This window comes from Heterodontus francisci, chromosome 3 (genome assembly GCF_036365525.1).
Source record: "Heterodontus francisci isolate sHetFra1 chromosome 3, sHetFra1.hap1, whole genome shotgun sequence".
Taxonomy (NCBI): domain Eukaryota; kingdom Metazoa; phylum Chordata; class Chondrichthyes; order Heterodontiformes; family Heterodontidae; genus Heterodontus; species Heterodontus francisci.
Window position 1 is genome coordinate 189,802,703 of NC_090373.1, and position 14,335 is coordinate 189,817,037.

A 14,335-nucleotide genomic window follows, 5' to 3' on the forward strand; every position below is an offset into this window, starting at 1 on the left:
GCTATTCCCGGGTATATCCTGTCCCACCGGCAGGACAGACCCAGCAGAGGTGGCGGCACAGTGGTATACAGTCTGGAGGGAGTTGCCCTGAGAGTCCTCAACATCGACTCCCGACCCCATGAAGTCTCATGCCATTGTGTCAAACATGGGCAAGGAAACCTCCTGCTGATTACCACCTACTGCCCTCCCTTAGCTGATGAGTCAGTACTCCTCCATGTTGATCTCCACTTGGAGGAAGCACTGAGGGTGGCAAGGGTGCAGAATGTGCACTGGTTGGGGGACTTCAATGTCCATCAGCAAGTGTAGTTCAGTAGCACCACTACTGACCGAGCTGGCCGAGTCCTAAAGGACATAGCTGCTAGACTGGGTCTGTGGCAGATGGTGAGGAAATCAACTTAAAGAAAAACATACTTGACCTCGTCCTCCCCATTCTGCCTGCCGCAGATGCATCTGTTCATGACGGTATTAGTAGGAGTGACCACCGCACCGTCCTTGTGGAAATGAAGTCCCGCCTTCACATTGAGGATACCGTCCATCGTGTTGTGTGGCACTATCACCGTGCTAATTGGCATGGATTTTGAACAGATCTAGCAATGCAAAACTGGGCATCCATGAGGCACTGTGGACCATCGGCAGCAGCAGAATTGTACTCGACCATAATCTATAACCTCATGGCCCGGTATATCCCCCACTCTACCATTACCATCAATGCCAGGAGACCAACCCCGGTTCAATGAAGAGTGCAGGAGGACATGCCAGGAGCAACACCAGGCATACCTCAAAATGAGGTGTCAATCTGGTGAAGCTACAACAGACGACTGCTTGCGTGCCAAACTGCGTAAGCAGCATGCAATAGACAGAGCTAAGTGAGCCCATAACCAACGGATCAGATCTAAGCTCTGCAGTCCTGCCACATCCAGCCGTGAATGGTGGTGGACAATTAAACAACTAACTGGAGGAGATGGCTGCACAAATATCCTCATCCTCAATGATGGGGGAGCCCAGCACATCAGTGCAAAAGATAAGGCAGAAGCATTTGCAACAATTTTCAGCCAGAAGTGCCGAGTTGATGATCCATCTCGGCCTCCTCCTGAAGTCCCCAGCATTACAGACGTCAGACTTCAGCCAATTCGATTCATTCCGCGTGATATCAAGAAACGACTGAAGGCTCTGGATACTGCAAAAGCTATGGGGGCCCTGACAACATTCTGGCAATAGTACTGAAGACCTGTGCTCCAGAACTTGCCAAGCTGTTCCAGTATAGCTACAACACTGGCATCTACCTGTCAATGTGGAAAATTGCCCAGGTATGTCCTGTACACAAAAAGCAGGACTAGTCCAACCCGGCCAATTACCGCCCCATCGGTCTACTCTCAATCATCAGTAAAGTGATGGAAGGTGTCATCAACAGTGCTATCAAGCAGCACTTGCTTAGCAATAACCTGCTCAGTGACACTCAGTTTGGGTTCCGCCAGGGCCACTCAGCTCCTGACCTCATTACAGCCTTGGTTCAAACATGGATAAAAGAGCTGAACTCGAGGTGAAGTGAGAGTGACTGCCCTTGACATCAAGGCAGCATTTGACCGAGTATGGCATCAAGGAGCCCGCGCTAAACTGGAGTCAATGGAAATCAGGAGGAAAACTCTCCGCTGGTTGGAGTCATACCGAGTGTAAAGGAAGATGGTTGTGGTTGTTGGAGTTCAATCATCTGAGCTCCAGGGCATCACTGCAGGAGTTCCTCAGGGTAGTGTCCTAGGCCCAACTATCTTCAGCTGCTTCATCAATGACCTTCCTTCAATCATAAGGTCAGAAGTGGGGATGTTCGCTGATTGCACAATGTTCAGCACCATTCGTGACTCCTCAGATACTGAAGTAGTCTGTGTAGAAATGCAGCATAGAACATAGAATAGTACAGGCCCTTCGGCCCACGATGTTGTGCCGAACCTTTAACCTACTCTAAGATCAAACTAACTACCTACCCTTCATTCTACTATCATCCATGTACCTATCCAAGAGTCGCTTAAATGCCCCTAATGTATCTGCTTCTACTACCACCGCTGGCAGCGCATTCCACGCACCCACCAGCAGCAAGACCTGGACAGTGCCCAGGCTCAGGCTGATAAGTGGCAAGCAACATTCACGCCACACAAATGCTAGGCAATGACCACCTCCAACAAGAGAGAATCTAACCATCTCCCCTTGACATTCAATGGCATTACCATCACTGAATCCCCCACTATCAACATCCTTAGGGCTACCATTGACCAGAAACTGAACTGGAGTAGCCATATAAATACCGTGGCTGCAAGAGCAGATCAGAGGCTAGGAATCCTGCAGCGAGTAACTCACCTCCTGACTCCCCAAAGCCTGTCCACCATCTACAAAGCACAAGTCAGGAGTGTGATGGAATACTCTCCAATTGTCTGGATGGGTGCAGCTGCAACAATACTCCAGAAGCTCAACACCATCCAGGACAAAGCAGCCTGCTTGATTGGCACCCCATCCACAAACATTCACTCCCTCCACCACCGATGCACAGTGGCAGCAGTGTGTACCATCTACAAGATGCACTGCAGCAACACACCAAGGCTCCTTAGACAGCATCTTCCAAACCCACAACCTCTACCAATTAGAAGGACAAGGGCAGCAAATACATGGGAACACCACCACCTGCAAGTTCCCCTGTAAGTCACACACCATCCTGACTTGGAACTATATCGCCGTTCCTTCACTGTTGCTGGGTCAAAATCCTGGAACTCCCTTCCTAACAGCACTGTGTGTGTACCTACCCCAAATGGACTGCAGCGGTTCAAGAAGGCAGCTCACCACCACCTTCTCGAGGGCAATTAGGGATGGGCAATAAATGCTGGCCTGGCCAGCAATGCCCACGTCCCTTGAATGAATAAAAAAAAAAATACCTTGGAGAGTGGGAGAAAGGTGGGGGGCACTTAATTATTTTGTGCTAGTTTTTTTACGGGAGATGAAAATAGAACTGTAGGAGAAGAATGTGGAAGGTCCACCAATGGGGGAAAAAATGTGAAAAAAATTAATAGGTCTAAAAGTAAAATATAATCATGCCAGAAAGACTAGGGAGGTGATAACTGAGGAATTATCCATAATTTTCCAAATATTTTTGTGAACAACATCTGTGCCAAAGCATTGCAGGATGACCCAATGTTGCACTTTTTTTCTTTTTTTTTAAAAAGGATCTAAGTCAGGAAAATACAAGCCAATTCATCTTGCCTTTATTATAGGTAAACTTGACACTAATGCAGAATGAAACTGGTGAACACCTGGCTCAACAGCATAGAATTGTAACAGGCAGATAGCACATGACTAGTTTAATGGAATTTTTTTTAATTATGTAAATAAATGAAATATGGTGGATTATGTCTGCATAGATTTATCAGGAAGTTTCTGAAAAGGTGGAGCAAATGTTTTTTTTAGAACTGTGATTTCCAGAATTACAACAGTAACCCACCTTCAAAAAAAGTTCTTCATTGCAGTAAAGCCCTTTGGGACATCCTGAGGTTGTGAAAGATGCTATATAAATGTGAGTTCTTTCTTGAAAGTGATTATTACTGCATGGATAGTGATGGCTGAGACACAAAAGGATAATTGGGTGTATTTTATATTGGCAAAATGAGGATACTGGCACACCCCAGGGACCTGTGCTAGGACCCACTCTTCCATTTCTATATATTTTGGAAAAATTATATTTTGCTGGAACCAAATTAATAATTTGAAGATTGAGAAGGAGAGCGTTCATTTATGTAACTCCTTTCACAACTTCACAATATCCCACAAAGCTTGACAGCAACAAAGTACTTTTGAAGCAAAGTCTCTTGTCATATAGGAAACTCAGCAATTTGTGCACTGCAAGCTCCCACAAGCAGTAATGTGATGACCAGACAATCTGTTTTAATATTGGTTAGGGGATAAATATTGACCAGTGTACACACTTTCCCTATTCAATGGGGCCTTGGTTTAACGATCATCTGAAAACCGGTACCTCCAATAGTGCAGCATTCCTTCATTACCATACTGAAGTATAAGCCTGAATTATGTCCTCGAGTCTCTGAAATGGAACTTGAACTCACAACCATCTCACTCTGGCAGGATTTCTTCTACTGAGCCAAAGCTGACACAATGAAAACATTAAACAGATAGGTGGTGGATACAGTTCAATGCAGGAAAATATTAAGTGGTACATTTTGGGCTGGGGTTGGTGGGGAGAGGATGGAGGAGAAAGAACAGAGAGCGAAGTACAGCCTAAATGGTAAGGAACAGAGATATCTATGGATGCAGTCGCCCACATTTCTAAAAGTGGGTGTGTAGGTTGAAACAACAACAACTACTGATCTGGCACCTTTTAATGTAATAAAACATCCCAGAGTGCTTCACAGGAGCATTATAAGACAAAATATGACACCGAGCCACATAGGGAGATATTAGGTCAGACAACCAAAGGCTTGGTCAAGGAAGTTGATTTTAAGGAGTATCTTTAAAGGAGGGAAGCGAGGCAGAGGGGTTTAGGGAGGGAATTTCAGAGCTTCGGGCCTAGGCAGCTGAAGGCACGGCCATCAATGGTGGAGCCATTAAAATCGGGGATGCTCAAGAGGCCAGCATTAGATGAGCACAGGTATCTCGGGTTGTGGGATTGGAGGAGATTACAGAGCTGGGGTGGTGGGGAGGCGGCGCCATGGAAGGATTTGAAAACAAGGAGGAGAATATTAAAATAAAGACATTGCTTGACTGGAAGCCAACGTAGGTCATTGAGCACAGGGTGATAGGAGAATGGGACTAGGTGCGAGTTAGGAGACGGGCAGCAGAGTTTTGGATGACCAGGTTTACGGAGGGAGACCAGCCAGGAGTGTGTTGGAAATTCAAGTCTAGAGGGAGCAAAGGCGTGAATGAGGGTTTCAGCAGCAGATGAGCTGAGGTAGGGGTGAAGTCATGTTACGTAAGTGGAAATGGGCAGTCTTAGAACAGCTATGTGGCTGGAAGCTCAACTTGGGGTCAAATATAACACCAAGGTTGCGAACTCCTTGGCTTCATCTCAGATCCATACATTAGAGGCATTGAATGTAGATGCAAGAAAGTGACATTTAATCTGTGTAAGAATTTGTTTTGGTCGCAGTTGGAATATTGTATGCAATTCTGGACACCCTATTGTAGGAATGCTATTAAAGCCATTGAACAGGTATAATAAAGATTGACTGACATACCAGGAATGAGATGTTGCAGTTTTGATGGAAAAACTCAAATTGCCTTTTTTTTTTATTGGACTGAGACTTTTGATTGGGGGGGGGGGGCATGTTGTGGAATCTAATAGTTTTTCAAGATTGTGAAAGACTTAGAGAAGGTAAATAGTGAGATTGATTCTGCTACTTCATTAAATAGGTAATGGGGAGGAATAGCCTGAGGATTATCATTAGAAGAGGAAAGTTAGAAGAACTTTTTAAAAAAAATATTAGAATATAAATTTCCATTGAAGTAGACTGCAACTTTGTTTAAATGGGAGTGGAGTAAATGCATTCCATTGAAGTGCTCATTTTGACATACGCAATAGATTGAATAGCCGCCTCGTGGTGAAACTTTGTAAGATTCATTCTTGGAACCTTCTGTATACTTCAGTGTCACAACATCCATTGTACATACTCACCAAGGAACTGACAACCATATCTGTTTTAATGCTGCTCAGGTGGTGTCATTTGATCTTTTATCATTTTCTTATAATCACTCCCTTGTATTCATTATTCTCTGACACCAGTTATTATTTCTCAGTATTTAACTGCAGGTTTCTGAAATTCAGTCTTGCTGTAGCATTCCCCTTCTAAAACTGACAATGTTCCTGTGCTTGGGATGTCATGACCATTTCTTTCCTGGCATTGATGCCAAAAATTAAGAAGACACCAACAAGACTTCACCCAGCAAATCCATACTTTTTTTTTAATGATTGCTTACCAAGTTGTGATTGCACTATCTCAGGTAGCTGGCTGAGTTGTACATATCTTCGACATCTACACGAATAATGCAGGGTTTCAGGAGCATAAACATCTTGAGATTGATGACCAGAGGCCATTCTTGGGTTTCATGATATCAGCTTGACCCTTGTGTTGTTCTGCAGATAATGCTGTGCAGGATGTGTGGCACTCAGTTTGTGACTCTACATTGTAGGCTTGAAAACTGGAATTCATGCAGTATCCATGAAGAGATTCATTGGTGTTGGTGAGGTCATCACATTTTTGTTCAAATGAGCATGTTGCTCCATGCAAACAAGTTTGATTTTTATGCCGTTTGGTTTTAGTCAGTGCAGAAGCTCAATCCCATTCCACCAAAGCAAACTACTGAGAACATAGACCGTTACAGCGCAGTACAGGCCCTTCGGCCCTCGATGTTGCGCCGACCTGTGAAACCATCTGACCTACACTATTCCATTTTCATCCATATGTCTATCCAATGACCACTTAAATGCCCTTAAAGTTGGCGAGTCTGCTACTGTTGCAGGCAGGGCGTTCCACGCCCCTACTACTCTCTGAGTAAAGAAACTACCTCTGACATCTGTCCTATATCTATCACCCCTCAACTTAAAGCTATGTCCCCTCGTGTTTGCCATCACCATCCGAGGAAAAAGACTCTCACTATCCACCCTATCTAACTCTCTGATTATCTTGTATGTCTCTATTAAGTCACCTCTCCTCCTCCTCCTCTCCAACGAAAACAACCTCAAGTCCCTCAGCCTTTCCTCGTAAGACCTTCCCTCCATACCAGGCAACATCCTAGTAAATCTCCTCTGCACCCTTTCCAAAGCTTCCACATCCTTCCTATAATGCGGTGACCAGAACTGCACGCAATACACCAGGTGCGGTCTCACCAGAGTTTTGTACAGCTGCAGCATGACCTCGTGGCTCCGAAACTCGATCCCCCTACTAATAAAAGCTAACACACCATATGCCTTCTTAACAGCCCTATTAACCTGGGTGGCAACTTTCAGGGATTTATGTACCTGGACACCAAGATCTCTCTGTTCATCTACACTACCAAGAATCTTCCCATTAGCCCAGTACTCTGCATTCCTGTTACTCCTTCCAAAGTGAATCACCTCACACTTTTCCGCATTAAACTCCATTTGCCATCTCTCAGCCCAGCTCTGCAAGCCTATCTATGTCCCTCTGCAACCTACAACATCCTTCGGCACTATCCACAACTCCACCGACCTTCGTGTCATCCGCAAATTTACTAACCCACCCTTCTACACCCTCATCCAGGTCATTTATAAAAATGACAAACAGCAGTGGCCCCAAAACAGATCCTTGCGGTACACCACTAGTAACTAAACTCCAGGATGAACATTTGCCATCAACCACCGCCCTCTGTCTTTCAGCTAGCCAATTTCTGATCCAAAGCACTAAATCACCTTCAATCCCATACTTCCGTATTTTCTGCAATAGCCTACCGTGGGGAACCTTATCAAACGCCTTATTGAAATCCATATACACCACATCCACGGCTTTACCCTCATCCACCTGTTTGGTCACCTTCTCAAAAAACTCAATAAGGTTTGTGAAGCACGACCTACCCTTCACAAAACCGTGCTGACTATCGCTAATGAACTTATTCTTTTCAAGATGATTATAAATCCTATCTCTTATAACCTTTTCCAACATTTTACCCACAACCGAAGTAAGGCTCACAGGTCTATAATTACCAGGGCTGTCTCTACTCCCCTTCTTGAACAAGGGGACAACATTTGCTATCCTCCAGTCTTCCGGCACTATTCCTGTCGACAATGACGACATAAAGATCAAGGACAAAGGCTCTGCAATCTCCTCCCTGGCTTCCCAGAGAATCCTAGGATAAATCCCATCTGGCCCAGGGGACTTATCTATTTTTCACACTTTCCAAAATTGCTAACACCTCCTCCTTGTGAACCTCAATCCCATCTAGCCTAGTAGTCTGTATCTCAGTATTCTCCTCGACAACATTTTCTTTCTCTACTGTAAATACTGACGAAAAATATTCATTTAACACTTCCCCTATCTCCTCTGATTCCACACACAACTTCCCACTACTATCCTTGATTGGCCCTAATCTAACTCTAGTCATTCTTTTATTCCTGATATACCTATAGAAAGCCTTAGGGTTTTCCTTGATCCTATCCGCCAATGACTTCTCGTGTCCTCTCCTTGCTCTTCTTAGCTTTCCCTTTAGATCCTTCCTGGCTAGCTTGTAACTCTCAAGCGCCCTAACTGAGCCTTCACGTCTCATCCTAACATAAGCCGCCTTCTTCCTCTTGACAAGCGCTTCAACTTCTTTAGTAAATCACGGCTCCCTCGCTCGACAACTTCCTCCCTGCCTGACAGGTACATACTTATCAAGGACACGCAGTAGCTGCTCCTTGAATAAGCTCCACATTTCGATTGTGCCCATCCCCTGCAGTTTCTTTCCCCATCCTACGCATCCTAAATCTTGCCTAATCGCATCATAATTTCCTTTCCCCCATCTATAATTCTTGCCCTGCGGTATATACCTGTCCCTGCCCATCGCTAAGGTAAACCTAACCGAATTGTGATCACTATCACCAAAGTGCTCACCTACATCTAAATCTAACACCTGGCCGGGTTCATTACCCAGTACCAAATCCAATGTGGCATCGCCCCTGGTGGGCCTGTCTACATACTGTGTCAGAAAACCCTCCTGCACACACTGGACAAAAACTGACCCATCTAAAGTACTCTAACTATAGTATTTCCAGTCAATATTTGGAAAGTTAAAGTCCCCCATAACAACTACCCTGTTACTCTCGCTCCTGTCGAGAATCATCTTCGCTATCCTTTCCTCTACATCTCTGGAACTATTCGGAGGTCTATAGAAAACTCCCAACAGGGTGACCTCTCCTCTCCTGTTTCTAACCTCGGCCCATACTACCTCAGTAGACGAGTCCTCAAACGTCCTTTCTGCCGCCGTAATACTCTCTTTGATTAACAATGCCACACCCCCACCTCTTTTACCATCTTCTCTGTTCTTACTGAAACATCTAAATCCCGGAACCTGCAACATCCATTCCTGTCCCTGCTCTACCCATGTCTCCGAAATGGCCACTATTTCAAGATCCCAGGTACCAACCCATGCTGCAAGCTCACCCACCTTATTCCGGATGCTCCTGGCGTTGAAGTAGACACACTTTAAACCAAGTTCTTGCTTGCCAGTGCCCTCTTGCGTCCTTGTAACCTTATCCCTGACCTCACTACTCTCAACATCCTGTACACTGGAACTACAATTTAGGTTCCCATCCCCCTACTGAATTAGTTTAAACCCCCCCGAAGAGCACTAACAAATCTCCCCCCCAGGATATTGGTACCCCTCTGGTTCAGGTGAAGACCATCCTGTTTGTAGAGGTCCCACCGACCCCAGAAAGAGCCCCAATTATCCAGGAAACCAAAACCCTCCCTCCTACACCATCCCTGCAGCCATGTGTTCAACTCCTCTCTCTCCCTATTCCTCGCTTCGCTAGCACGTGGCACGGGCAGCAACCCAGAACAATATACAGATTTGCCTGATCTGAAATGCATATACTTTTTCCTTGTAGAAGCGCATTATTTGCCCACAGATGGTGATTTGGTACAAATTTTCAAATAGGTGCGAGAGATTAACCAGCTATAATCGCGCAGTTTACTTGCAAATAAACTCTGGTAGAGGCATTGCCATGGAGAATCCATCAGTTTATGGTGACTGGCCATTAACTGCCAAGCTTTGTTTGAAATTTAATCCAGGCATCTTGACTCCACATTGCCCTGAGGAATGAACAGGGCCCTGCGTGTTATTATATGTAGCTTCCAGTACGTGCAAATGCGACACACTGCGAGCCCAGCTGACCATCTTAAATTGGTTGTCAGCATAATTCTTGGCATACTGAGGATTATTTAGCGAATGTAATTTGCAGACAGAAAGAACATGTCCACACATTGCGTCTGATTCAGCTAAACAAAATAAGTGATAGCCATTCACTGGTTCATTCCTCATTGCAATGCCTCTACCAATTAGAGTCCACTTGCCAACTAATCAGCACACTCTTTTCATGCAGTATAAATTTGTTGCTTTCCCTTACTTTGGTATTCTTGTGAATTGCTCTGATGAATGCAAGATGAAAAGCTTTGACAAAATGTCTCTGTTTTCAGCAATACTCCAGTTCTCTACTACCAAAAGACTATTAGAATAATTTGTGTTACATATGGCCCTGGCCTCTTAAAATGGTGCATTATCTAACTCAGCAGGGAATATTTACCTTTGCTTTTAAACCTGGTTTTATTCCCACAGAATTCTCAGAGACTTCAATGCCTGCAAGTGTCAGGGCTGTATATTCAGTGGAGAGCCTCAGCGATCTTCGAACAGTGAGTTTCTCCATGCTTCAAACTGGACTGTGAGCTATGCCCCTGATCCCCACAACATTTACTGGTAAGCTATTGCTTTGTGTTGGGTTTAATAGCAGGTAATGTTTATGGCCTTCCTTTCAAATGTGAATTATAAATCAAATTTACCACTGGGTAGTCAATCATGTACATTGAGAGAGCTGGCAATATTGCATTTGTTTATTATCCCTATTTTTGTGCTGAGAAGGCTGTGATAAGCCGCCTTGAACTACGTCCATGTGGCAGTTACAGTAGGAAGGGAATTTCCAGGGTTTTGATCCAGCAACAAGGACTGTTGGACTTGCAGGGGAAATTAGAGCCAGTGGTGTACCCATGATATTTCTGTTCTCGGTACAGCTTGAAGGGCTGAGAGATGCTGTTGAAACCAGCAACCTTTGACCACTGGGACTGCTTTCCCAACTTGGTTACCAGTCTCCAAATCATATCCTCCAGTTCCTAGGTCACTGACAAACATCCATCCGATATTTCTGTTTTTCTCTTTTGTCATGGCGACTTTCCAACTGAATGGCTTGCTGGGCCACTTGAGAGGACATTGTTCCCATAGGCTGAAGGATCCAGAACCGGAGGACACCGATTTAAGGTGATTGGCAAAAGAAGCAATGACGTCATGAGGAAATTTTTTTTATGCTACAAGTAATTAGGTTCTAGAATGCACTGCCTGAAAGTGTGGTGGAGGCAGATTCAATCGTGACTTTCAAAACAACGTTGGATAATTATCTGAAGAGAAAACGTTTGCAGGGCTACGGGGAATGAGCGTGGGAATGGGAGTAGATGGGTTGCTCTTGCAGAGAGCTGGCACAGACATGACGAGCCAAATGGTGGCCGCCTGTGCTGTAACCATTCTATGATTGTGTTGTAAACTAACATGAATTGTAGGCTAGATGTGATAAAGATGGCATATTCTCCTCTGAAAGTCATTAGTGAACCAGTTAGTTTTTTATGATTATTCGGTTGCTTTAGTAATTTCTATGATGCTGAGGAAAAGATGTTACAGGATTTATTAAATTCAATCTCAGCTCATCTTAGTAGGATTTGGACTCTTGACCTCTGGGTTGTTGGTTCAGTGTTCGAGCCATTAGGCTACTCCACACAGGCCTCAACAATGTTGGTAAATCTCTGTTGCTCTTTCCTTTGTGGAGAACACTCTCTCCTCCCATAGGTGAGTTAAGAATGCAATGGACCAGGAGCTGTAGGTGCAAGCTCACATCCCACCAATCTGTGTTTCTGAAAAAAAAAGTCAAAAATACAGAAATGTGAAATAAATCAAAGCAGTGTTGGGCGATTTTCTACTAGCTTTATCTTGAAGTATTTGATGTAACATTCCCACTGAAAGTTGCCCAGAATCATTCAAAAGGTTTGGCATTCAAACACGAGGCACCATATGTATAACAGGAACCCTTATGAAAAGAAATGCAACACTACCATATCCTGTACTGTAATTCACAGTGTAGTGGAAGACGTGTTGATTTTGGAGGTTATTGCCTTTGCCTCAGTTGCAGTGTGCTCATGGCTAGAACATGCCAGTCAGTGGCTCACTTCCACTTTGTAGCCTGTTAAGTCAACCAGTATGCTATTCTGCTGACAGACTGATGTGGTTTTCTGGAGTACAGCAAATATATATCGGCTGCAACGGACAAATGGTCACCACCCAGCAGGTTTTGCTATCAAAGAACAAAGAACAAAGAAAATTACAGCACAGGAACAGGCCCTTCGGCCCTCCAAGCCTACGCTGATCCAAATCCTCTATCTAAACCTGTCGCCTATTTTCTAAGGGTCTGTATCCCTTTACTTCCTGCCCATTCATGTATCTGTCTAGATACATCTTAAAAGACGCTATCGTGCCCGCGTCTACCACCTCCGCTGGTAATGCGTTCCATGCACCCACCACCCTCTGCGTAAAGAACTTTCCACGCATATCCCCCCTAAACTTTTCCCCTTTCACTTTGAACTCGTGTCCCCTTGTAATTGAATCCCCCACTCTGGGGGAAAAAGCTTCTTGCTATCCACCCTGTCTATACCTTTCATGATTTTGTACACCTCAAGCAGGTCCCTCCTCAACCTCCATCTTTCTAATGAAAATAATCCTAATCTACTCAACCTCTCTTCATAGCTAGCGCCCTCCATACCAGGCAACATCCTGGTGAACCTCCTCTGCACCCTCTCCAAAGCATCCACATCCTTTTGGTAATGTGGCGACCAGAACTGCACGCAGTATTCCAAATGTGGCCGAACCAAAGTCCTATACAACTGTAACATGACCTGCCAACTCTTGTACTCAATACCCCGTCCGATGAAGGAAAGCATGCCGTATGCCTTCTTGACCACTCTATTGACCTGCGTTGCCACCTTCAGGGAACAATGGACCTGAACACCCAAATCTCTCTGGACATCAATTTTCCCCAGGACTTTTCCATTTACTGTATACTTCACTCTTGAATTGGATCTTCCAAAATGCATCACCTCGCATTTGCCCTGATTGAACTCCATCTGCCATTTCTCTGCCCAACTCTCCAGTCTATCTATATTCTGCTGTATTCTCTGACAGTCCCCTTCAGTATCTGCAACTCCACCAATCTTAGTGTCGTCTGCAAACTTGCTAATCAGACCACCTATACTTTCCTCCAAATCATTTATGTATATCGCAAACAACAGTGGTCCCAGCACGGATCCCTGTGGAACACCACTGGTCACACGTCTCCATTTTGAGAAACTCCCTTCCACTGCTACTCTCTGTCTCCTGTTGCCCAGCCAGTTCTTTATCCATCTAGCTAGTACACCTTGGACCCCATGCGCCTTCACTTTCTCCATCAGCCTACCATGGGGAACCTTATCAAACGCCTTACTGAAGTCCATGTATATGACATCTACAGCCCTTCCCTCATCAATCAACTTTGTCACTTCCTCAAAGAATTCTATTAAGTTGGTAAGACATGACCTTCCCTGCACAAAACCATGTTGCCTATCACTGATAAGCCCATTTTCTTCCAGATGGGAATAGATCCTATCCCTCAGTATCTTCTCCAGCAGCTTCCCTACCACTGACGTCAGGCTCACCGGTATATAATTACCTGGATTTTCCCTGCTACCCTTCTTAAGCAAGGGGACAACATTAGCAATTCTCCAGTCCTCCGGGACTTCACCCGTGTTTAAGGATGTTGCAAAGATATCTGTTAAGGTCCCAACTATTTCCTCTCTCGCTTCCCACAGGAACCTGGGATAGATCCCATCTGGACCTGGGGACTTGTCCACCTTAATGCCTTTTAGAATACCCACTTCCTCCCTCCTTATGCCGACTTGACCTAGAGTAATCAAACATCTGTCCCTAACCTCAACATCCGTCATGTCCCTCTCCTCGGTGAATACCGATGCAAAGTACTCGTTTAGAATCTCACCCATTTTCTCTGAGTCCACGCATAACTTTCCTCCTTTGTCCTTGAGTGGGCCAATCCTTTCTCTCGTTACCCTCTTGCTCCTTATATATGAATAAAAGGCTTTGGGATTTTCCTTAACCCTGTTTGCTAAAGATATTTCATGACCCCTTTTAGCCCTCTTAATTCCTCGTTTCAGATTGCGCCTACAATCCCGGTATTCTTTCAAAGCTTCGTCTTTCTTCAGCCGCCTGGACCTTATTTGTGCTTCCTTTTTCCTCTTAGCTAGTCTCTCAATTTCACCTGTCATCCATGGTTCCCTAATCTTGCCATTTCTACCCCTCATTTTCACAGGAACATGTCTCTCCTGCACGCTAATCAACCTCTCTTTAAAAGCCTCCCACATATCAAAAGTGGATTTACCTTCAAACAGCTGCTCCCAATCTACATTCCCCAGCTCCTGCCGAATTTTGGTATAGTTGGCCTTCCCCCAATTTAGCACTCTTCCTTTAGGACCACTCTCGTCTTTGTCAA

At 44.8% G+C, this 14,335-nt stretch overlaps 1 protein-coding gene across 6 annotated transcripts in view; it reads left to right on the forward strand.

Moving 5' to 3' along the window:
- The window catches only part of LOC137365261 (CSC1-like protein 2), a 302,640-nt gene that overhangs the window by 223,446 nt on the left and 64,859 nt on the right, over positions 1-14,335 (forward strand). For all 6 annotated transcript variants that reach the window (XM_068027917.1, XM_068027916.1, XM_068027921.1 and 3 more), the window contains one exon: positions 10,321-10,458. In XM_068027917.1, the coding sequence (XP_067884018.1) occupies positions 10,321-10,458 (138 nt within the window). The remainder of the gene's footprint in view (positions 1-10,320; positions 10,459-14,335) is intronic.